This window comes from Rhinolophus sinicus, linkage group LG01 (assembly GCF_036562045.2).
Source record: "Rhinolophus sinicus isolate RSC01 linkage group LG01, ASM3656204v1, whole genome shotgun sequence".
Classification (NCBI taxonomy): domain Eukaryota; kingdom Metazoa; phylum Chordata; class Mammalia; order Chiroptera; family Rhinolophidae; genus Rhinolophus; species Rhinolophus sinicus.
Genome location: NC_133751.1, coordinates 208,436,106 through 208,460,914, shown reverse-complemented (window position 1 = coordinate 208,460,914; position 24,809 = coordinate 208,436,106). Strand labels below are relative to the sequence as shown.

The following is a 24,809-nucleotide window of genomic DNA, read 5'->3' as shown; positions in this document are numbered from 1 at the left end:
CTTTGAAGATGGAGTAAGCGAAGGGACCATGATTAAGGAACGCGGGGTCTTCCGGAAGCTGGAAAAGGCAGTGCAAAGGACCCTCCAGTGCTGTTTCCACAGCGGCTGCACCAGTCTGCATTCCCACCAACAGTGTATGAGGGTTCCTTTTTCTCCACTGCCTCTCCAACATTTGTTACTATTTGTCTTGTTGATGATCGCCATTCTGACTGGGGTGAGGTGATATCTCACTGTGGTTTTGATTTGCATTTCCCTAATAGCTAGTGAAGTTGAGCATCTTTTCATATATCTGTTGGCTGTTTGTATGTCTTCTTGAGAAAAGTGTCTGTTCAGGACATCTGCCCATTTTTTAACAGAACTGCTTGTGTTTTTTTTGTTGTTGTTGTTGTTGAGTTATATGATTTCTTTATGTATTTTGGAGATTAGTATTAGCCCCTTATTGGAGGTAAAAAATTAAGAGTTACCACATGACCCAGCAATCCTCCTGGGTATCTACCTGAAAATTTTGAAAACACTTATCTGTAAAGATATACATACCCCAATGTCCACTATAGCATTATTCACGGGAGCCAAGACATGGAAACAACCAAAGTGTCCTTCAATGGATGACAGGTGGTACTTATACCCAATGGGATACTACTCGGCCATAACAAGATGAAATCCTGCCATTTGCGACAACATGGATGGACCTTGCGAGCATCGTGCTAAGTGAAAGAAGTCACATGGAAAAGGACAAAACCATATGATCTCACGCATATGTGGGATGTAAAACAGAGCAACAAACAAACAAAACAAATAAACTTACAGACACAGACAACAGCATGGTGGTCAGGAGGGGGGAGGATGAAGAGGGTCAAGGGGGTCACATACGTGGTGACAGAAGGAGCCTAGACTGCAGGTGGGGAGCACACAAGGCGACATACAGATGACAGATGACGCATTTCAGAACTGGACCCCTGACACTCGTGTAATGTTATCAACCCATGTCACCCCAATACATTTACTTTTGAAAAGGCAACGAAGGGACATTGTCTGGGGGAGTCAGCCCTATGGCTCCTTGACTTCAGCCCAGGAGACCTGTGTCAGACTACTGACCCCCCAAACTAAGAGGTAATGGGGTTGTTTTAACCACCACGCTTGACAGAATTGTTACGAAAGCTCCAGACGCGAATATCAGCTTTGGACCCTCTTCCTGGGTAAGGAAGCTTGGGGAGGGGGCCTGGGCAGGGGACTGTTAGCAGGAGCTGGGGAGCAGAAGGGCGCCAGCCTCGGGGACCTGTACAGCCCCCTCTGAGGCCCTGGTGGCCGGCCGGCCAAGAGGGAGGGTAAGAGGACCTCTCAGTCCCTTCCTTGTGCGTTTTCTCCAGGTCTGGCTCCGAGGGGCAGTGGCACCCAGACAGGAGCTCTGTCCTAGAGGTCAGAACTCCGCGTCCCTGCCCCAGCGCCAGGCGCACTCCCACTCCCACTCCCACGCCTGCTCCACAAGCCCTTCCATCAGGGGCCTCCCACACTCTCTGTGATCTCGGGCCTGGGAAGCCCCGCAGCAATGCCTGAGGACCAGGTATACTGGGCACTCGTCAGCTGAGCAGACACACTGAGGGCTGAGGGGGTCTCTGCAAACGGACAGGGTCAAAGTCGACAGCTCTTTTACTTTCTTTAAACTTTGGAGACTCTGGCCCACGGCCCCCTTCTTTCTCTGTCCTGGGGACCCTGGTCATTCATCCATCCATGGAGCCAAAGCTCTGGGCTCGGCTTGTACTCCTGGGCAACCTGTCTGTGTCTGGGTTCCGTTCTGGGGCTCGGCTTCTGTAGAGGTCGCCTCTGTGTGCCAACGGCTCTGTTACCTGAGCTGGGGCTCAGGGGTGTGGGGGGGAACTGCGGTCATGCTGGGGGCTGTAGCCGAGACTGTGGGCACTGTGGCCGGAGAGGACTTGCACTTGGCTGATGCCTCCATGAGAACCACATCTCCACTTCAAACGATTTCCCAGAGTAACTCTGCCTGGCTGTCTGTGTGCCAAGCCTTGCCTTCCTGTCTCCCCACACGTACTACTGGTACCAGGCACTGTAGGACGGCTTCACAGTGTGATGTGACCTCTGTTCCTGCCCCTTTCCCAGGCGAACCAGCGCAGTGGTGGCAGGACCCCTGGTCAAGCTCAGCCCCATCCCAGGACTGCTAACCACGACTGACCTTGGCCTGGAAGGATTGCTGACCTCATAAACGTGTCCACGAGACCCACGCTGATGGTACCCCCACCCCCGCCCCAGGTGCCCAGCCAGCCCACCGCACTGGACATGGGCAGCAGAGCAAAGATGGGGGCTCAACTGGTTGCCAGTAAAATCACAAGGTTTGCTTGATTTTGGTTTTGCAAACACTGCAAAACCCCGTGACTGCATGAACACAGTGCTGGGGGTTTCCAGGGCTTTGGAACAGGTTCGCACAAGTTCTGAAGCTTAGGCTGCATGAGCTCAACTCAGTTTGCCTTTGGGGGACTCCAGTTTGGGGAGCCGACCACGTGCAGTCAAACCAAAAGTATAGGAGACAGTTCGGGATGCTTGCTGCGCTGTTGCCTGGAGTAGCAGGGTCCTGTAAATAACCCGGATGCTCAAAGCGGGGTCGGGGGATTGCTGAGTGTCATGCTGGGTGTCATGCGGGGTCTTTGGTCCCACTCCCCGCATAAGAACACCAGATATGGTGAGGCCAAAAAGGAACACCCACGGAGCCATAGATAGGGGAGTCAGACCACTATATTCTCGCTGGCAGCTGGGTTGGAGACACAGGAAGCAAGAGTCACACGATCCGCAACCTGCCATCTATTTCTCTGCCCTCCAACCTCACTTGCTAACTGCAATCCACACTACCTAGCTTAGCCATGGCAGTTACACCGGTGGCCAAAGGCTAACCGGTAACAGCTGATGGCCAACCAATCACAGCTGATGACCGTCTACTACCCGAGCCAGCACCTTTCCATGTGAGGCCGAGAGCCTGGAAACTGCTCTCTGGGACTCTGTCCCCACACTGAATAACCGTGCCTCGTGCACGAGAGCTCCCGCAGGGACTTGTGACAATGCCTGCAGACATTTGGGCTGTCTTGCCTGAGGATGTACTGGCATCTAGGGTGTGGAGGCCAGGGCTGCTGCAGACCTCCCCACCATGCCCAGGTCTGCCCCACCACGGAGCATGACCCCACCCCATGTCCGCAGGGCTGAGGTTGAGACGCTCCACGCTACAGTCTTACTGGCTGCTGGAAAGAGTGAGTGACTCTGATAGAACATGTAGGGACCCAGCAGATGTTTGAAATGGAGCATTCGGTGACCAGGGTATGTAGCACATGTCTGTTTCTGTAGCAGACAAACCAGCGGCCCCGGGTGCTGGCGGCACTCAGGTGGGCCTGGCGGGTATTGGCATTAGGGACTCGCCCAGAGAGGGGGATGGAGGGGCAGGCAGGATGTATCATCTTTTCTCCTTTTTTCACTTTAAAAATATTTCTTTTCTTGCAACGCATACCCATTATTTGGCTTCTTATGGGGCCAGAGGCTGACATCTCCCTGGGAGCAAAGCTGGAGCTGAGCTTCTGCTTTCAAGGCCTGTGGCTGCCTCCAGACATCCAAGGAGACAGATTTAGTGCATTTCCAAAGGCATTTCCAGCCCTTTAATTTTGAGATGCCGTCCTCGGCCCACCTGGGCCCCTGCCGGGCGTGAGCCTCCGGCTCCCCACGTCCGTCTGGACTCACAATCCCAGCTTCTTGGATGAATCACGAATCTAGGACAAGCAGCTGGAAGCAAGACAGGCAAGCTGCTCTGTCATCAACATCAGGGAAGAAAGAGCCAGAAAGTCCGAGGGAGGAAGCCAGGTGAGCGGCCGCCACAGGATGCAGCATGGCTGGTGCCCAGCTCCCAGCAGGGACCCTCGGGCAGGAGAACCCAGGAAACCCGGGAGCAGCAGCACGGGCCATGCTACCCGGATGCCTCAGTCAGGCTGAGAAACACGCTGAGCCCCAGTTCCCATAAATCCAGCCTTTATGTGGCAATGAATAGGGCTGAACAATGGATCTGTTTCAGGCTGTGGACAAATGGGCTCAGCCTGAGTCTCCCTGTTGCAATGAAGACCCTCAACATGGCGGGTCCCGGGATCCCAGCGGCCTGTAAGCATCACGAAGACAGACTCCTGCTTGGGTTGGGGGGGAGAGTCCCCACACCCTGGGGTCTGTGGCTTGCCCGGCCCCCTCCCTGACCACAGGAGGAAGTGCCATTGGCTGCCCCAGCTGCCTGTCAGCCTGGCTGGTGGTCACCGCCCCATCGCCACATTGCAGTGGGCAGGGAAGAGGCCCTGGGCATTGGGTGGTATCTTCCAACTGCCTCTAGCACGGGAGCCGCCTCCACTGCCCCTCCCACACAGTGGTCAGCGTCTGCTCACACTCTCCACTGCTGCTGAAGTGAGACCACCTTGCAGACATTTCAGAAGCTATGTCCTATTGGACAAACAAACTTGAGTAACTCTCTGGTAGCCTCTATCCTCCTCCTGCTGCAGTCCGTGTCAGAGAACCCTTTGGTTGTCTTCCAAAAGCCATGAATTGGAAAGGCCTCTGGGCTTCTTGTGGACGGACACCTGGCTGGGTCCACAGCAGCACCTAGGAACACGGCCTCCCTGGCCGGGCTGGGAAAGGCTGGGCTGGGCAGTTCTGGCTGGGCAGTCCACTGCACACGCCAGCTTCTTGCTACCAGGGACCCTCAGAAGCCCGGGTTCATGCTGCAAATGCAGACACTCGGGTCGGCCAGGCCTTCCTGGAAACTCTGCAAAGGTGACAGGTATGCACATGGGTCACCGTGTGTGATGGCCCAGGGAGTGGGGATGACCCTATACACAGGGCATCCCCAACCCCACTGTTTGCTGTCGGCTCCATCAGGTCCCGAACTGGGACAGCCTCGGTTTTCTCCCCCATTAAATGGGGACAATAGAAACAGCTCTGGCTGAACCGAGAGCCGAGGATTTTGGTAGATGGTCCTGGAGGGCCTGGCCCAGAGTGACTGACATCTGTGCCAGCTGTGCCAACCTAGGCCCTTCACAGGTGAAGCGGGTTCCATCCCCGGGAGGGGATGACCTGAGTTAGTGTCTCCACGTTTTATCACAACGAGGTGATCGAGTGCCCTTGAGGCTCACTGTGCCTTCTGGTGGACCCGGGTTTGGCTCCAGGCCCCCCTTGGAGCTCCGGCCCCTGTGTCCTCAGGGCTGAGCACTACAGGCCCCACTCAGCTCCGAGCCCACCTCGCTCCTCCCCCAGCCCGCCCAGCCTCAGCCCTGGATGAGCTTCCCTCAGCCTGATGTGCTGGGCAGCACCCTCACCTGCAGCCTCTACCCCGACACTCCCTGGGATCCCAGCCCCGGGCAACTGCAGGAAGCCACTGGGTACCCTGCATCTGCAGTGGGGGCAGTTGTCCCCCAAGGGGCAACCCCTGACCAACGGACACAACAGACAGCAGATAAACTCTGCTTCTTCTGGTCTGAGACCTCAGAAGACCCTGGGTGGGCACCAGCCAGGTGCAGCAGTGCCAGGGGGACAAGATGCCCTGCTCCGGCCTCCCCACCTCTGTGTCCCTGCTCCCTGGGATGACTTCCCGTACCCAGCGTGCACACACAGAGACGACACTCATGAAGTGTTGGGTGTGACCCTGGAAGCTCCACACCCAGGAGGTGGATGAATGGAGAACCCCCAGTTCTTCATCTCCTGTTGCTGTCACGGGTGGGGACCCAGGGCCTCTCCCTCTGGGTCCCTTCCCTCCCACCCAGCCAGGGCCACATCTGCAGCCTTGGATGAGATCCCTGCACCACACGGTTGAGGCCCTGGGCCCCCGTCTCAGGGAGCATTTCCAGAAAGAAGGCCCTCGTGCTCAGGAGCCTTGGGGTGGGTGGGGGGAGCAGGAGGGGGTGGCACAGCCGGTCCAGCATGGGCGTGTCGAGGGCTCCAGGCACCTACAGCTCACATCTAACACCGATGCTTCTCCCGCCCTGAGTCATGGGCCTTTGGGACACTGTATCCCCCCGGCCCCCATCCCCACCCCTGGCCCTGAGGTCCCCAGGCCTCAAGCCTGAGAGAAGGGGCTCTTCCAGCAGTGGTCCACCCATCTCTTCGCTTCCATCAGGCCTCTCTGTGATGAGCCCAGATGGGCCAGCTCCAGACAGCTGTGCAGACTCGGGGTATGCTGGGCCAGGAGCCCTGCTGACCGGGAGCATTCAGGCTGCAGCCCACCTGCTGGTCCTGTGTAACACCCATGACCCTACAGCTGCAGGAGGAAGCATCTTGGAAAAGACCTCCCTGTGCCTGCTCCCCTGCCCGGTGGAACCCGCTTCTCACAGCCATCCTGTGCCCCAAGCCTTGGCTCCCAGCTGGAGCCTGGGCGTGCAGCCATGGGCCGGGCAGGGCCAGCAAATTAAAATGCGGGTCGCCCAGTTAATTAGAATTTCAAATACTCAAGGAGTACGGTTTTAGTCCTGTGTTTTATCTATCCACCCTCGTCTCCGGAGGGCTCCCCACCACAAGGCCTCATTCCACCCCAGGCCAGGAGAAGCCTTCTCACCGCCTGACCTGGAACCGGGTCAGCAATCTCACCAGTTAAAGGAAGGAATGCTGTTTAAGAAGAATCAGGTGGGCCTCAGACATTTCAGCTTTCAAACAAACCTACACTGCACCTTCGCTGGCGGGCCTTGTCTATTCTGGCAGTTCCGCCTCCCCCACCCCCCAGTTCGCCGATTCCAGTGAGAACGGCGCCCCCTGCAGCCCACCTCTGGGATGGCCCGCCCCCACTGCGGGGCTGCGTTTCCAACGGCAGGATCAGAAGGATCTGACATCCAGATTCTCAGGACTTTGGTCCCAGTCTTCCAGAGCTGTCACGCCCATCTAACGTGACAATGGTTTCCAGCAATGCCCCCCTTTCCGAGGCATCTTAGCGCTCATCCACAAAACTGTTCATGTTCGTTAGGTTTTGTGACATTTAATTAAATCCTTTTCTTACAGCGGCGTTGGGAACAAAACAGGCGACTGTGAGCGGTGTCCCCTCCGCGGCAGGCAGCTGGAGGCAGGCGCTTCTCCAGGGCCCTGGGTCAGTCCCAGGTGTTGCAGAGGCCAGCAGAGCCAGGCGCTGGCCCGGACACCCAGGGACACTGCGTGAGCATCCTGAGGACTCGGCTGTCACACTGACTGGGTGACGCTGGGCACAGCCCATGACCTGACCAGGGGCTCAGTCTGTCAGCGCTCTCACCCAGCCCCACCCACCTGCTGCCGGGAGCTGCTTCAGACCTGGGACCCTCACAGGCTCTGCAGGAGCCCAGGGCTCAGGAAGGAAGCAGAAGGGCAGTGTCACCTGCTAGGACTGAGGACGAGATGGAGCTGGGAGATGGCGAAGTCTCCGAAAGAGGCAACGTTGCGGGGCTCAGTGAGAGGCAGCGAGCGAGGCCCCCAGCGCTGAAGCAGTGGGCGCATTCCGGGCCGGCCAGCCACAGACAGGGGTCAGGGAGGAGGGGCGTCCAGGAGGGGAGCCTGTGTCCCGGAGGACCTGGACTTTAGGACTTAGTGATGAACAAGGGTCTGGCCTGCTTTGGGACAGCTGGAAGGACTGCGACAGGGAGATCCGAGACCGGAGGCACTCACCCTCAGGGTTGTAGTTGCTCAGTGACCTCAACAGGCCGCGCTTGCTGTTCCCGAGCCGGGCAGCAGAGGGCGCCCAGAGACCTCCTAATGGGAGCGTGGTAGTGCGGGGTGGGCAGGTCATGCTCCAGGCCTCACCTAGTCCAGGTGAAGCGGTAGAGGTGGGGAGGGTCCCCAGGCCAGCTGCCCTGGCTCGTTCCCTTCCCACAGTGCTGGCAGAGCCCCGAAGCTCTCCCCTCTCCCTGCCCAGTTAACATAGGAGGGAAGCAGACAGGGAGCCTCTGTCCACTTGTCCACTAAGACCTGTTTTGTGCAACCAGAGTTTCTTCTCACCCCACGCAGGCGGGACCTTCAGAGGCCTCCAATGCGTCCACAGGGAGGGTCCTGTGCAGGGCAGGGGCTGGGGGAGCAAGGCAGCAGACCCACCGCCTGTGCAGAGGTAGTCAACCAGGCTTCAGAGCAGACTCACCTGGGAGAGTCCCACCTGGGCCCCATTCTGGGCCCATTCCATTAGAATCCCACCTGCGGAGGCTGGCTGGAAATCCCCCTATTTAAGACCTCTGCAAGTGGTCCCAATGTGCAGCCAGGGTTAAGGACCTCTGCTTTAGATAGTGGCTCTCAAAGTCTCGTCTTGGACCTGCTCAGCAGCTCTGGTAACATGACAGAAATGCAGAGTCCCAGGCCCACCCCTGAGCTCTGAGGAGTGAGGCCCAGGACTCTGCAGTCTAACATGTCCCCTAGGTGATTCTGACACCTGCCTGTGCCTCGATACCCTAAGTGTGCTCTGGGGGCCAGCAGCCCAGGCATCTATCTCCTGGGAGCTTGTTAGGAAGCTCTCTCCCCAACCTGCTGAATCCGAGCCTGCATTTCAACAGGCTCTAGGGACCCCACTGAACAAGAACAATACACGGCTGTGTCTGTGGAGACAGCAGGGGCATTCCAGGAGGGCTGTTGGGTGGGGGGGGGTGAAGGGGTCGTCCTCTAGGGGACAGAGGAGCGGACCTCCAGGTGGGGCTCTCCAGGTGGGGCCAGGGAAAGTCTGAACACAGGCCAGCAAGGGAGGGTGGCTTGAAGGACTCAGGAAAGAAGAAAGTAGTGGGGTGGACATGGGGGTGGCAGCGTGGCCATGGAAGACCTAGGAGGTCAACCCAGAACGGCAAAGCAGAATGCTAAGTAACAGGGAGCTATTGGTGGTGACTTTTTAAAAGTTTTTTCCATACATAAAACTAATAAATTAAGGAAAGTATATATACCCAGAGAGAAGAAAAAAAACTTTATATGTCCATAGCTCTAGTACCCAACACCATCGTTGCTCATTACTCATTTTTCCAGCTAGAGTTCTTTACTGGGGAATAGTTATAAAGATACAGTACGTGTAACTTTATTTCCCCCCTAACATCATAGGGACGCTTGCATATCATCTTCAGACATGGGGTTGTAAGGACGGACAATGAGCCATTACTGTCTGGTGTGGCGATGGGCGGTGGCAGGACCCAGCCGGCCTCCTCTCCTCCACGGCCTGCTCAGCTCTCCTACTGAACTCTGGGGGTCCCAGGTCCCCACCACGCTGGGCTGTGCCTCCATAGCCAGCCAGCCATGCGGGGCCCTTCCCACTCGCCCTTCCAGCCCCCTCCCCACTGCACAGGTGTTTCTACAACAAACCCGTGTCCCAAAGCCAGCCTCGTGGCCCCATCAGGTGGAGACCTGGAGCCAGGAGAGGGCGAAGGGGATTAGCGTGTTCAGGACAGAAGCAGGAGTTGTCTCTCTGGCTTGACATTAATGGTGCCATTTGCAGTGGTCAAGGGGTGCCACAGTCCATGGCACAAAGTGCAAATTAGGGTCACGGAGCCAAGAACCAACAGAAGGGGAGGCTTGGGTGACCAGGCAGCTGATGCCTTGGCCGCTTAGTGGAAACAGGGAGTAAGAACCATGGGGTTGACTGGCAGCTTCTAGATGTGCTGGGAATTTGGGAAAAGAAAGCGATGAGCTCAGAGCTTAAAAGTCCCAGCCCGGGGCAGATAAGGAACCAGAAACTTCTATGCTGTGCAGGAAAGGGTCAACAAGCAGGCCGCCTGCCAGGTCGCCTTTGCCTGGCATCGGGGAACTCGGACTTCAGAGGGTCCCCAGTTTGTCATGGATAAGAGGGCCCTGCTGCACCTAAACGTTTGTGCAAAGTGGGTTCACGCCCAGCACCGCTCCCCCCACCCCCGGGAGCCTGGAATCTGCCCCAGGCAGAGGGTACCCTGACCAGCCCCATAACCCTGGGTGCTGTGTCTCTAACGGGCTTTCCCGGGCCTCAGGTGTGTCATCACAACTGGTGGCGGGGAATTAGCTCCACGGGGAAAGGGCTCTGGGAGCTCACGCCCGGTCCCGACTTCTCCCCGTGAGCCTCTTCCCTTCCGTGTGCTTTGCACCATCTGTCATGAATCCCAGCTGTACGTCGTGGGAGTCCTGGCGAGCCTGGGGTGGTCTTGGGGACCCCGACACAACGGCCTTCATAGAATTCATTATTTCTTATAGGCATGGGATCCAGATTTCTGAAAATAAAGCCCAAAGCCTAATCTGGCAGGTGGCCACTGAACTGACGACTTCAGCTGAACTGAAGCTGGGGATCTGAACCCCTAAATTCCGCTGAGACTCCTTTGCCAGGAGAAGCCGTCCTTCCTCCCAGTCTGGGGGGGTTTGTCACCCTTGCCTGAAGACACTGTCTGGTGTCCCCAGTAGTACCCGTCTGGTGAGGGGCTGCTGGCTCCCTCAGGACCAAGCACATCATGCCTCGGCTTCCACACCTATGACCAGACCCTGAAGTTTAGGTGTGACCCCAGGACGTACCACATATGCCCATTTATGTCAGCAGAAGCCCAGGGAACAGATACGGGGTGGGCTGGGGTAGAGGTGCTGTAATTCTGGGTTGGCCCGAGGAGTGGGGCTGGGCCCACTTGGCAGAGATCCTGGGTTCACGGGGTGACAAGCACTGGCTTTCCCTGTTTGCGTGAAGGTTGCTGACGCAGAAGGAAGCTGAGGGCCAGAACTTGTCCCTAGAAAGACCCAGAGGCTTGGGGAGCCCAGGGTGTGTGCTGGATGAATCTGTCACCTGAGACCCGCTCTCCACCCCTCAACGTGTCCCCCAGGCGACATGCCGTGTACCTCAGCTGTGGGGAACATGTGGGTGAGGAGGTCCCCTCAGCCTTGGAGCCCCCTGTGGTGACCGCACTAAGCCTGGGGACTGCTGCCCTGGACATGGCCCTGGTTCCCGAGCATGGGACCTCTTGGGGCAGGGCCATGGGGCGTGGCTACTGTCAGGGCTGTAATCAGAGTGGCCTGATGTGCAGAGACCCTTGGTGTTGCAGATGGTGTCCTGGGGACCTGGAAGAGCTGCCTTGCCTGCGACAGAGACTCATGACTGTGCTGTAAGCAGGAAGGCTCTGGTCTGAGATGCAGTCGGGCTGAGCCCTCCCCCTTCCTGCCTGCGACTGCTCAGCGGGGTCCTGTTGGCCAGGGCACATTCTGGGGCTGCCAGGGGCTCCCCGGGTCCCGTCCTGCCTGCCTGGCCGGGCAGCTCTGTGATTGCCCAGATCTCAGCCTCAGTATCAGACTTAGACCATTTTTCTCTCCCGGGGGAGAGGAAATGGGTTTATTTCAAGTCCCAGTGTTGAATTCAGTCCTACAAATCTTAGAAGTCGCCTGAGAAAGATGTTTTTCTCCAATTTGATCTTTGGATCAGATTCCCAAACGTGGACTCGTGCAGTTCCGCTGCCAGCAGCGTCACACAAGCCCCGGGTCCTCTGGCGGGGGATGAAATATTCAGTTTGACGGTTCACGTAGGTGACGTCCGTCCTTGTCCTGGTGTTTATAAAGCGGAGCCTGTGTGCTGGCAGCAGGCGACCATCAGCCGCGAGACTGAGGCTGAGCGACAGGAGCAGAGCGAGGTGGCCAGGTAACCTCGGGGAGGGCAGCAGATGGAGGTGCGGTTTCTTAAATTGTTGAAATTAAACAGAGCCAGAGCAACGCAGGGTTTAGCCTCAGAATAATACTTTGAAGGCACTGAAATTGAAACTGTGGTGAAAATACTAAGAAGTTGTCTTTTCACCAGAGCTGTTTTCCCGGGAGTTGTCCACTTTGGGGGTGGCGGGAAGAAGCTGGGGCACTGACGGGTGGGTGGTCTCACCCTCTGGATTACTCCTGCTGCAGTCAGCCCGTCAGTGGGGATGCGTCTGAGGAAGATGAAAACCTTCCTGCTGCATGGAGTGACCCTCTGCCTCCTGCTGGTGCCTTTGGCAGGTGAGAGGCTCCCCGTCCTCCTGCGTGCTCCCCTCTGCTCGTAGTCCCCCTGCCACCAGGGCAGCTGATGTGTGGTGGGACCGCCCCCGGGGGTTCTCCTGGGTGACTGCTCTCCTCTTGCTTTGCAGGGGCCAAGCCTGTGCAGGAGGAGGGAGGTATTGTATCTTCCTCCCATTTCTTCTCTTGTCTGGTGGGGGTGGGGGACGGAGAGGGACTGGGTGGGAGCTGCTTCTTATTCCGAGCAGCTGAAGGGGACCCAGGGTCCACTCCAGGCCCAGCTGTGCGGGCAGAGGGACTGGCGTCTCTTTCCCAGGCCCTGCCCTCCAGGCCCCGGGGGACACATCAGATAGGGGGCACTTGGGGCTCTGCATGGTGTTGGGACCCTCCGAGCCCCTGAGGACACTGACATTCCTACCCTCGGACCCAGAGTTCTAGCTTGGTGCAGTAACACACAGGCTCCAGGGCTGGGGACTGTGGTCTCCTTTGAAATCCCACTAGGACAGCCCCACGTCCCCCCCACAGCACTCCCTCCCTGCTCAGCATCTCCAGGGCAAAGGCCAGACTTTCCCCACCTTCTCCTCCTCCTCCTCTGTCCCCCACACCAGGAGTCCGAGGGGCAGGGCCTGGGTCATCCCCCATAGCTGCTCCAATAACCAGGCTCCAGGGTGCTTCCGGGAGGACCTGGGGTGGCCTAGCTGCACTCCCAGCCAAGGCTCTGCTGAGCACCTCCACCTGCCTGAGGCCTCCGTGGGGCAGCCAGGGGGCAGGAGGAGTGGCAGAGCCCTGAGGCCGGCTGCCGTGTCTTTCAGACCCCTACGCCGAGCTGCCGGCCATGCCCTACTGGCCTTTCTCCACGTCTGACTTCTGGAACTACGTGTACTTCTTCCAGACGCTGGGGGCCTACCCCCAGATCGAGGACATGGCCCGCACCTTCTTTGCTCACTTCCCCCTGGGGAACACCCTGGGCTTCCATGTCCCCTATCAGGAGGACTGACAGGTCCCCAGCCTGGCGCCCTGGGGCAGACAGGGACCCCGGGGGGATTTGGGTCTGGCCTCAGCTCAATAAACTCCTGCCTTAAAATGCACAACACACGTTTGTGCTTTTCTTTCAAGAGACAGCTCCACTCAGGACCCACTTCCCTTCTCCTTCGGCCCAGGAAGCTGCTCCTTTGACCATTAGCGAGCACTTCTTTGATAAGCATGTGCACAGCTTCTGTCCACAGAAGACACAGCAGCTCTGGCTCAGGACTGGCTGCTTTGTGTCCCCCGTCATCTCATCCTCACCCTGACCCTAGGAGTGGTGCTGCAGATCCTCCCAAGTGTGGGTGGGGGAACTGAGGCAGAGACACCCGGTAACTGGCTGAGCTGTTGATGGACCCAGGCCCATCCAGGCAGCTTCACCCCGGAGCCCCTGCCCTTAGCCACTAAGCTGGACAGCAGCCAGACCCGCAGCGGCCACTCCTGGGCAGGCCCTGCCTGGACAGCCCCCCTCACACTCTGCTGAGGGCGGTTTACACCAGGCAACAGGGGCTCCATCTGTGTGGAAGGGTCAGGGCCCTGGGAGCACTAGGTCCACCCACCCTGTGCTCTCTGGAGGGAGAGGACAGGCAGCATGGACGGCGTCTCAGGGACCAGACTCTCCTACGGGGACACCTGCAGTGCAGATGGTGAGCCCTCGCAGGCAGGTGTGCAAGCTGGAGACCCTGCAGGTCACACCCTGTCAGATGGAAGAAACTAATGGGCTGCAACCAGATTTTCTATTACAATAAAATAATAGAAAGTACGATGTATTTCACTATAGATACCGGTATGTGTGCTAATGTCTAGCTACAGAAACTGTCACACATAACAAGAAATACGTAGGGCTTTGTGAAACTTGTGTGTTACCCGTTCTATCTGGGAGGAAATAGGAGAAGGTGCTGGATTTGGTCCTGCAAATCCGTCCGGGAGGCTTGGTAGGCAGTCCTTTGTGATGAGGGAGGCAATTTCTGCTGCTCAGAGCAAGACTCAAGTTATCTCAAGCAGTAGGGCATGTAACTGTGAGAATTCTCAGAGCAACAGTGTCTTGGGGGGTATTTCCTGGGACCCAGGCACAGAGCCCAGCAGGGGTGTGAGGGCCCTGGAAAGGGGGAGGTTGCCGCAGTGCCCAGAGCAGCAGGGCTCGCCCCTCCTGTGGTCACCCCCCTCACCCCAGCCCGCCACAGGCTTGCTGCCCTCTCACCTCCACCTCCTGTCACCACCTGGTGGGTTCTCTCCCTGTGCCCCTGGTTAAATTCTCAAGAAGAAGACTAACCAATTGTTTTGGGGAAGCCCATACATTCTGTGTCTCTTTCCCTCCCTTGAACTGGTTTGAATTTGGTTCCTGTGAATTAGCTGCATTTTTTGAGAGAAAAAAAATTCCTGATGCATGTAACAGCTAGACATGAGGTTTGGTCATAAGTTCCCACTGGGGACAACTGGGTCTCGATCCATCACACCAGAGAAAAGATGCTCTTGGCAGCTGGATTTCCCCGGTAGTGACGTGTGTGTGTGTGTGTGTGTGTGTGTGTGTGTGTGTGTGTGTACATTTACGTTCTACCCAGATGTTCATGGCCCCAGTTAGGGCAAGCATTAAAGAATGGTGGCCCCCTCTGTCTCTCTGTAGGCTGCTCGGAAAGACCCTAATCCTGGGTGCCTTCCTGGGCAGACCCCATGGTGCTCTGGCCAGAACTATGTCCCATCTCAGGGGTCAGCAGCACCCCATAGCTGCCCCGGGACACACAGCTGGGCTGCATTTATGTGTCTTTAAAGGCCCAGCTGCCCCTCCCTCTTTTCTCAGAGGACGAAGCCTCCACCCCCACGTCCCCCTCAGACCCCACGCCCACTAGGTAACAGGCTGCCTACCTTGCAGCTCCCTGGGGCACCTCACTCCAGTGTTTAGGACTCAGATTTGGCAGGAACCCCTCCCTGTTCATCGCAGCACACAGCAGGTTCAGTTCTCTTCTATGCACCCCCTCTTGTGGTCAGACCTTGTGGGGGACCTCTCCACTTCCTGCCCATGTTCTCAGCCCCCTTTACCCCTCAACACTCCACTGTTGAACATCTCGCCACCAACAAGTGCAAGCATGGCCACCATCGTCCCATCCCTGCCACGGTCACTGCTGGCCCGATGGCCAGGGGATTACAGTCTGTTGATGGATAGATACCCCAGTTGTTTCCACGTTTAAGCTGCTGTGAATTATACTGTGAACACGGGTACGAAAATTCTCTCTTTAAGACCCTGCTTTCAATTTGGGGTATAAATCCAGAAGTGGGATTGCTGGAGCACATGGTAGTTCTATGTTTAATTCCTGAGGAACTGCCACAGTGTGTTCCACAGCGGATGCACCATGTTTGGGTCCCACAACAGTGCACAGGGGTTCCAATTTCCCCACATCCTCCCCAATACTTGTGATTTTCTGGAGGCTTTTATCCTGATGGGTGTGAGGTGGCATCTCATTGGGTTTTGATTTGCAGTTTCCTGGTCAGTGACGTTGAGCAGCTTTTCATGGGCTTGTTTACCATTCGTGTGTCTTTGGAGAAATGTCCTAATTCAAGTCTTTGCTCCTTTTTGCATCTGGCTCTTATCGTTGTTGTTGTTGGATTTTAGTTCTCTATACATTCTGGGCATTGACCCCTTCTCAGATTTATGATTCGCAAATATTTCCTCCTCTCCTGTGGATTGCCTCTTCACTCTGCTGACCATTCACACTCTTTAATGAGAATTTCTTGGGCACCTTTCTGTGCCAGGCCCTTTGGGCGGAATTGTCTGTGGCTATGGGCCACCAATAAGTCGCCGAGCAGTTCCCCTTGTGCCTGACAAGCAGGCGGGAAACCCCGTGCACCTCAGCTGGGACCAGAGCCAGTCCTGTGGGTCCAAACCAAAGGCCAGAGGAAAGCATAGAGTCGGCGGTCCTCCTGGGTCTAGACCTGCCAGAGAAAGGTGGGGGAGGGGGGGAAAAAACCATAGAGTCGGCGACGCTCCGGCGTATAGACCTGCCGCGGCTGAGCGCACAGCGGAAGCGGCGGCCGCTGGGCCGGAAGTCAGCCAGGGACGCCTGCAGCGCCGCGGGCAGGAGATGAAGCCGGCGGTGGACGAGATGTTCCCCGAGGGCGCCGGGCCCTACGTGGACCTGGACGAGGTGAGGCGGGAGGCTGCGGGCCGGCGGGGGCCGGGCTGTCGGGGAGGGCAGGCTGCGGCCCGCGTCCTCTTCCCGACGGTTCTCAGCCCAAACCTACGCCGAATCCGGGTCCCGAGAACCCGGTGAGAGGGCGGGACCGTGAGGCGCGGGGTCGGCGTCGCCGGGAGTCGCCGCGCGCTCCGAGGCCGCTGGGGCGCCTGCGTGACGGAGGCCGCGGGCGCGCGTGGGGCGGGAGGGGAGGTTTGCGCTCGTGGCGGGTGGGGGGGGGGGGGCGAGCTCTGCGTGCGCGGGTCGGGGGGCGCGTCCCGTCCCGGGGGGCGTCGTGCCGCGTCGTCTGCACGGGCCCGGGGCGGGGGGCGGGGGCGGAGCCTGGGGCGGGGGCGGGGCCAGGGGCGGGGCATGTACGTGGCTGCACATTCGTGTGACGTCGGGCTCAGTGGCCGCCTTCTCTCCCGCGGTTACAAAGGTGTGAAGTGGCCTCGCGTTTTCCTCCCCGTCGTGGTCACAGCGAGGTTTTGTCTGCGCTGGGACTGCAGGGCCGGCACAGCACCAGTGTCAGGCCCACTCCCGATGTCACGGCCTCGTTTTCTCTTTCTCAAAGCCGGGCGGGCACAGACCCAGGCCCTGAGCGCCTGCAGGTCACGCTGTGACGGGGAGGCTGACCGCAGATGCCAAGGGTCGTAGGAGGTTGGAGGCGCCCAGCAAAAGCCTCGGAGGGCTGCTGAGCGGGGCAGATGTGCAAGGTCGTGCTGCTGTTCCCCTAGCAAAAGAGGGTGGAGCAGGAAGGCCTGGCAGGCAGCCCAAAGGGGTCTAAGGGGCAGGAGTGTCATGTCGTTTAACACGGGGGTCCTTCAGGTGCCTGGGGGACAGGAGAGGGAGGAGCCAGAGAGGGTGGCGGGCCCGTCATGAAGTGGCCGGTAGCCCTGCTGGGATGGGTGGTCTGCACCCCGCTCAGCACTTCCACCAGCGCTGGCTGCTGGGCTTGTTGAAGTCGCTATGTGGGCGGCCACTGGAGGGAGTTACAGGGGGGACTGAGAGCTCCAGGACCAGGAGAGACGGGAGGATCTGAATGAAGACAACACCTGCAGATGGACGCAGGGACACACTGCACACAGTGTACCAGCGGCCGAGTCTGCATGGCTCACTGGTGGTGCAGAAAGCCCACGGAGGCTGAGAAGAGACGCGGCAGCTGGAGAATCCTGGGGTAACTGAGAGCAGCTATTCAGGGGACATGGGGCACACTCACCTACTTGAGAGCCTGGAAAAGGTGCAACAGCCAGCCTTGGGGATGTCGGCAGGCAGGGCTGCAGCAGGGCCTGGGGGCAGCAGGACAGGGTGCCGGGCCGTCTGCTCCGACCTCAGACCTCACCGTGTCACTCTAAGACTCCCTCCAGGGCCTGAGCTCACCAGAGTGCCCAGCTTTGGTCGTAGTGTGGTTTTACTGTTGTGGCACTGGGAGGTCCTGTGATGGCACCCACTCATGAACCATTCAGCAGGTCAGTTCCCAAGGGAAATGGTTTAGTTTTTGGAAGGAGCAGGGAGCCGTCCAGAGCAGAGGGGTCAGCAGGCTCAGTTTTGCGCATTTGCGGCCTCTGTGGCAACGTCCCACAGGGAACTGGGACCTCCACTGGAGGTTTATGGAGAAGTGGTGTTCAGGGCATGGCAGGGCTCCATCTAAAGGGCAAAGAGGAATCTAGGCATGTAAGGCCCGAGGAGACCTGCAGTGATTCCCGGGAACGCCGCCTTCCCACCCCTCCCACGTTTCGCCTGGAGCTAAGTTTTGACTCTGTCCTGGGCACTTCTCTGCCCCTTGCCTTCCTCCTGCATGGTGGTGTGGAGCCTGTAAGGCACTTACCACCCATTCGCGCGGAAAACGCTGCTGACAGCCTCACCTTTCCCTTCCGCAGGCAGGAGGCAGCACCGGCCTCCTGATGGACTTGGCAGCCAACGAGAAGGCAGTGCACGCAGACTTTTTCAACGGTAAGGGTGCGGGGGGCGGGGTGTGTGTGCCAGTTTTCATCTGAGCATCTCTTCTGCAGGCTGTGCCGTGAGCAACCTTGTGACACGGATGACTTGGATCGTAGAACAGTAAAGCCCAGATCCGGTGCTGTTCTCGGAACACAGTACAGTTTATATAAAATGACAGCAGGGGCTGTTAGCACTGGCAGCCAGCCCTGTTTTTCAGGAGATAAAAATAGCATAAAATTGCTCCCAGTCTTACATTCTGGGCACTGAGTGTGAGCCGTAGACACGCTTTTGGATGCCTGAAGCCGTGGTCATGTCTGGGCCGTGGCCCACGATGCTAGACATGGGCATGGGGACCCCGTCTGGCGTCGCATGCCCGTTCGCTCCTGACGGCTGGTTTCTCTCCTTTCCCTGCTGTCCACTGGGTTCCTGTCCCCACGCTGCCTTTGCAGCTTTACCCCCTCCTTCCTCTGAAACCAGGGCCATTCGTGTTTCAGACCTTCAGTTACCCAAAATGTGTGTGGAGTTTTACCAAGTAAGCAGCAGGTGACTTTACATGAAATCCTCGTGTGTCAGAGGACGTGTTTTTCTTGGTCTCTTCGAGTTTCTGAAGACCATGTTCCTACAGATTCTATTAATCCTTCCTGAGGGTTTGAGTCGTCAGAGCAGCACAGGGTCGTTTTCTGAGGCGCACTGACTGCTGTTTCTCCCTTTGTTGCCCTTTAACCCGAGGGGCCTGCTACTGCGAAGAACTTTGTCACTACAGTTAGTGCCAGCTAGGGTGTTACGTTGCCATGTTCGTTTTCAGAGTACCAAAGAGCCTTGGCTGCCTGAGTCCCGGTTATTTTATCGGGCTCCTTTCAGCTGGGTGTTGCCTAAGAGGAGAAGCCAGGCTGCGTGGTTAAGTGCAGTCTGCCTGGGGAGCCCGGCCACCCCCTGAAGCGCCATCCTGTCTGCCACCAGCTCCTCTCAGAACTGGGGCAGTGACGTGAGCAGAGCCTTGAGAACTGAGTAGCATTTCTCTAAATTCTGTAAGCCAGAGGGTGTGTGGGGGAAATTGTGCAAAGGCACCGTCCTCTGCTGAGCTGCCTGTGTGGAAGCGCAGCTCCCTACCCCTAGGCAGGGTGCTGAGACCCCTGATCCCGCACCACCCACGCACACATGGCGATGATTTCCTTCAAAACCCGACTCATCCTGTGCCAGCCATGGATTTAGAGACGATTGGTGTGTCCTCGTGTTCAAGTTCACGTGATTTCCAAAAACAGCCCTTTAGTTCTGACGAGAAAGCCTCTGTGATGGGCTCGGCTGACCTGCCAAGTGTGCGTTTGGCAGCACGAGCCAGTTGGGGCCCTTTCTCCCCGAGTCGGGCTGGAAAGGGAGGAGCACAGGAGGGCTCTGTGTCCACGTGGGGCGCCCGCCGGCAGCTCAGGAGGCGCACGCTGCCCATCAGGGTGTGACCGCTGCCCATCAGGGTGTGACCGGCCCGCGTTCAGGAAGCCGTTTACTGAGAGAAAGCCGCGTGGACCTTAGATGGGGCTTCTGAGTCTTACTCAGGGAACAGAGTTCCGCTGGCCTGGACCCTGGGCAGTGGGGCTCTCACCGTGACTGGCCCCTGCCCCCTTCACTCGCTGTGCTTTACAAAGTAGTGGGGCATTAGACGGCACAGGCAGGGACCGTGTGTGACAGGAGCTCTGACAAAGGTGGATGCCTTGTTTCTAGGAGCTCACACCTCAGCAGGGGTGTGAAGGGCCTGCGGGGTTAGCTACAGCTGGGGGTGGGGAGGTGAGTGCTCAGAGCTGCAGGACGGCCAGCAGGTCAGGCGGTGAGGCCGTGAGACTGGCGCATTGGTGGGACTGACTGTGCCCGCGTGGCTGGGGACACTGGGACACCCACTGCCTTCCTCGTGAACTAGCAGTGACGCGAGTGGGGCTGCCTCACGTTCCCGCCCCTTCCTAGTTGTCATACTGCACATTTCAGTGCAGTTGGATGAATGGGTGGGCTTTCCAGCTTCTCTTTTCCCGTCGTGTAAGTAATGCGTGTCTGGGCGGGAAGTCAGGAAACGAGGAGGTGAGTGGAAGGACACAATGACCATGACTTTGCCCACCCAGCGAGTGCTGCGCTGTCAGCTCCTGGCATTTCTTCCAGTAGGAGCAGGGCTTACACTGTGTTGCTCAAGCTTGAGACGGGTCACTCTCCTTTAGGGGAGTCGTTCTCACGTGACTCAGGCCTTCCACTGCTTTTCTCCACCCCGCATTTTCCTTCTCACCGTGCGAGTGCTGGGATGGGGTGGGGGGGGTGCCTTTCACCTGCAGTCGCCACAGCGGGCGTGGCGGTGCTGCGCCCGCAGGTAAGGGTGCTGCCGTGTCACGGTGCTCAGTTGTGGCTGCGAGGTGGCCCCACGTGGCGCGAACACGCCTTGCACGCACTGTCTCAACGCTGTTGTCTAAATAGAAGGAGGACGCGTTCTAGGCAACGCTGTCCCCGTGGACAGTACCTGTGAGCCCCGGGTGGGATAAAATCGAGCCTGTTCTGGGAGAAGCCTTTCGTTTAATTAGATTGTTTTGTGTCTTTCCTCTCTTTTGAATGACCACACAATTCATTTTGCAGTTCTTTTCTTCACTGTTTGCCTTCTGTGCCATTAACGCGTGCTCTTGTTCATTCGTGTAGACTTTGAAGACCTCTTCGATGATGATGATATCCAGTGAGCTGCTACCCGCTGGTGCGTGTGCTCACGCCTTTGTCACCTGGTGCTGGAGCGGGTCGCCGCAGACAGTTTGGAAGGTGGCTCTGAAGAGCTGTGGGCACCACCTGAAATCGGGAGGTGGCTGTGCAGGGAAGGGAGGGAGGGGAGGGGAGGGAAGGGGAGGGAGGGGAGGGCGCTTCCAACTGTCTGGGTGAGGCCTGTGCGTCTCCGAATGTGACCAGCTTTTGTCCTGAACTCAATTAAAAATAAGCAATGTCGTCACTTGCAGGGTAATTTTAATTCTTGCGGTTTTGAGTGAACGTGACAATCCCTGAAAGCCCCTTTGTGCATCAGTGCGCTCACGTGGGGTCAGCATGTGGAGAGGGACACGTTGGCCGACACAGAAACACTGCACACGTTTTCCCGGCGTGCCGTGCGTGCGGGGGACCGAGGGCTCAGGTTTGTTAAGGGGGTGTTGGTGCGAGACCCGAGCAGGCAGTCATGCAGGCAGTCCTGGGCCCATGCGACCTGTCCCCTCAGTACAGTGGGGCCTCGCGTTTTCCTCCCGCCTCAACATCGGGGCAGCTCCCCTCGCCACAACTGCGGCCCGAGGAGTCAGGATGGTGAGGGGAACATCTCGGAGAGACACCTGCACATGCAAAGCGTGTGCGTGGCCCCATGTCAACGGAGAATGTAACGTCTGAGGGGATTACGTTTCGTTGGTTCTTTTTGTTTCTTGTTGGTCCAGCTCAGCAATGGATAATGGCTGTAAAAATTAAGATTATTATTTCAAGTCAACCTCAAGGTGAAGATTGTTTCTTCACCAAGACATGCCCAAGCCATGGGACTCAGCAGTCCCCATACCCCAGTCAGGCAGAGCCACTTGGTAGGTGACTCAGGATACGTGAGGATACACCATGAGCTCACTGGTGGCATTGCCTCGATGGTCCCGGAGAGCAGTCGTCCCACAGGGTTCCCTAGGTGACGGGAGAACAGGCGCCCCGCAGGGTTTCCTGGGTGATGGCAGGGAACAGTCCCACAGGGTTCCCTAGGTGACGGCGGGGAACAGTTGCCCCGCAGGATTTCCCGGGTGATGGGGGAGAACAGTCGTCTCCTGGGGTTCCCCTGCTGATAAAGGCAGCGTCAGTCCAGCGTCCTTTGAAAGACGAAGGATAAGCATGTACTGGTCCTTTCATCTGAAGCACTGCCCTGGGCTCGTTGCTCTGTGTCGGGCTCGCAGCCCAGACCTACTGGCCTGTGACAGGGTTTCCAGCAGGCGAGCGCACGGTCTGGTTTTAGAGAGCGGTGCTGTGCTCAAGGTTGGTTCACGAGCAGGCTTTACTGTTTCCAAGGGCTCACAAAACAGGCCCAGGAAGGTCTGCGGGGAGCTGGTCACGGTCAGGTGAGGTTCACAGCAGAGTCCGCGGGGCTGGCACTGGGCTGAGTGCAGCTCAGGCAGCCAGTGGCCCCACGTTTGTCCCCGTGTGCAGCACGTCTCCAGGGAGCTGTGTGGTCCTGCCGAGCCAGCTTCCTTCCTCGGGCCTCCGTTTCCTCACTGGGAAACAAGGCTCCTGGTCCTTGAGGTGCCTTTGAGTTCCTGGACGTCTGGTCTCCAGCAGGAAAGAGTGATCCAAAGTGAGGGAGAGCTGGTGCTGCCACCCAGGGGCACGTGGCTGGATGAAGAGCTGGCATGTCCTTCCCAGACTGAGGCCAGCAGGCTCTCTGTTGGCCTTGGGATTTCAGTCATTGCCGCTTGCTCAGTGCCATGAGGCCACGGACAGACTTCCCACCTTTTCCCTCACGTGCCTGTGACTTGGCCATCACCTCGGAACCATGCGTCCCTCCGCAGACAGCTGCTTCACTGACCTCCCGTCTGCGCAGACTCCTTTGCCAAAACTCTGGCCATCGTCAGTATCTGTTTCCACTTACACTGACAAAATCTCACGTTTTGTCCTGCACTGCCTCAGTGCCAGAGCCCTGTATGCCAGTCTCCGCCACATCCAGGAAGCCTGCTGTGGAAGAAAGTTATGCCACCGCTGACCATGGGCTTGGGGCCAGCCAGGCCGTGGGACATCAGGAAGGCCAGGCTAGCTACTTGGAGAGGAATCGGCTGAGGGCACTCGAGACTTGGGGCTTGGAGAAGACATTTCCATGAGAAAAGAAGGAAACGCATTAGAATCCTTGGAAGTGAAAGAACAGGCATTTGCTGGAAGGCTCTGGAAGGAAAGGCAAACAGTGGACAGCTGGCCCCAGGGCTCCTGGACCCTGCCCTTAGGCCTCCTGTTTGCCTCCCTCTGCCCACGGCTTCTTTGGCCCAGTGGTCTTTCTTCCCAGCAGAAAACGGTTCTGGCAGAGCCATCTGTACCTCTCCCAGTGTCACCCCTTTGGGGGCTGGGTGTCCCACACACACAGCCTTGGGAAGGCCTCTGATTGGCTTACCCTCTTTCCCACCCTGGCCAATCAGTAGTGGCCGTGCTTCTGGCTGAGAGGAGGTGGCAGCCATTCAAACCTCGGGTGTGGAAGGGCCTTTTCTATAAGGTTGACCGGCACTCGATGGCGGCGATGGGTTGTTTGGAGAATATTTCCTGCTACACCAAGTGTTTTTGGGGCCTCATTCAGCTCCAGGTTCTGAGAGGTGAGAATGCTGATGAAAGGGAGCCCTTTACTAAACCAGAGGGTCATGGGGTTCAGTTCTTGAATCCTTGGGTTGGGCAGGTAATAGAATAAAGTTGTTTTGATGTTTCAAGCTGTGCTTGAGGACTTAGTGAGGCCTTGGAAGGAGCCTTCTGCTCTCCCCGCCTTAGGTTGCTCGTCCCTGGGCGGGGAAGTGCTCACCCCACGTTCCACCTTTGCACAGGTTTGTTTGAGTGGGAAGATGCCTGCGGCCTTTCTCAGGGCTCAGGAAGCTGCTAGGGAGGGAACAGGCCTCTGAGTCCTGGGACAAACAGAGCGACTGGACAGGGACACTTCCAAAACAGTCACATTTGAAAGGCAGTGGTACTGAGTTTAGAAAGTTTACTGCTGTGAATTCTGTTTGGAGCCAAGACGAGAAAGTGCTGAGAAAATGTGCTCACAAAAAACCTTTGTCCTGCAGGAGGCATGCAGGCCCTGGCCTTTCCTCTGACTGTCGGGACCGAGGGCTCTCAGAATGCAGGCTGTGGCAAGGGTGAAGGTGACAGAGTCCCCTGCACAGCTGCCTTCGTTCCTGCCCGGGGACAGGCTTCCGGAAGGAGCAGCCGTGGTCACTGCGAGCGCCTTCAGGCCTCGTCTTCCTGTGTCTAGCCCGGCTCCCAGCCTGAGTCAGCGCTGGCTGGTTATAGCCACGCTCAGAGATCTCTTAGGTGCCCATGTTTGTGTGATTGTCACCCCCCGAAGCCACAGAATAAACGACTCAGAAATACAGCTCTGATGGCCTTTCTCACTGCGTCGTGATAGGCAGTGTGGTTCCGTGGAAATGGCGAGTGCTCTGCAGTCAGAGGAGGCTGGAGGGACAGCAGCAGTGGTGTCCAGGAAGTCAGCTAACTTTCAGGGTGACTGTGTGCTAGAGGGACAACTGGTCCCTCCGTCCCCGAAATCAGGCAGAGGACACACAGTAGGTGCCCAGTAAATGTCTTTTAATGTAAATGAACGACAAGCTATCCAGTGTGCAAGGGACTCTGAAAAAGACCGAGTCCTGGGCCTGTGTGACGAGGCAGAAACCAGCCAGAGGGGTGCTGGGCACAGGAGGCCGCGGGCAGGGGGGCCAGGACCATGGCTACCGCCCAGCGGGAGCTCAGGAGAGGCTGGGGCACGGTGCTCACAGCCTTGCCTCCCATTTGTCCTCGCAAGTCACACCTGCTACAGAGATGCTGCGCAGTGACCCCCGGTTCAAAGACGTGCAGGGACAGGCCAGACAGGCCCAGCCCAGCAAGACCGCTCCCCTGCCCCCACCCCAGAAATGTCCTGGCCTCACGAACCCTGTCTGGGGACCAGGTGGAGGCAGTGAGGGGCCTGAGCCAGGCTGTGGCCTGTATTCCCAGAGCTGGGGTGCATGCCCACGCTCTCCAGAGAATTCCCATTCCTGCTTTAGGGAACAGGCC

At 57.8% G+C, this 24,809-nt stretch overlaps 2 protein-coding genes and 1 long non-coding RNA gene across 3 annotated transcripts; all 3 read left to right on the top strand.

Moving 5' to 3' along the window:
- Positions 1–11,420: 11,420 nt before the first annotated feature.
- Positions 11,421–13,010, top strand: OTOS (otospiralin). Its single transcript, XM_019711654.2, has 4 exons — positions 11,421–11,578; positions 11,833–11,922; positions 12,051–12,077; positions 12,732–13,010. Exons 2-4 carry the CDS (start codon positions 11,850–11,852, stop codon positions 12,914–12,916), a joined length of 285 nt encoding a protein of 94 aa, XP_019567213.1. The 5' UTR covers positions 11,421–11,578; positions 11,833–11,849; the 3' UTR covers positions 12,917–13,010.
- Positions 13,011–15,925: 2,915 nt separating this feature from the next.
- COPS9 (COP9 signalosome subunit 9) lies at positions 15,926–21,012 on the top strand. Its single transcript, XM_019711716.2, has 3 exons — positions 15,926–16,082; positions 17,990–18,062; positions 20,715–21,012. The coding sequence occupies exons 1-3, from the start codon at positions 16,020–16,022 to the stop codon at positions 20,750–20,752; spliced, it is 174 nt and encodes a 57-aa protein (XP_019567275.1). The 5' UTR covers positions 15,926–16,019; the 3' UTR covers positions 20,753–21,012.
- Positions 21,013–21,195: 183 nt separating this feature from the next.
- LOC109434615 (uncharacterized) lies at positions 21,196–24,132 on the top strand. The gene is made up of 2 exons (XR_012490546.1): positions 21,196–23,365; positions 23,825–24,132. It is a non-coding gene; the product is annotated as an uncharacterized LOC109434615 (long non-coding RNA).
- The last annotated feature ends 677 nt before the right edge of the window (positions 24,133–24,809 follow it).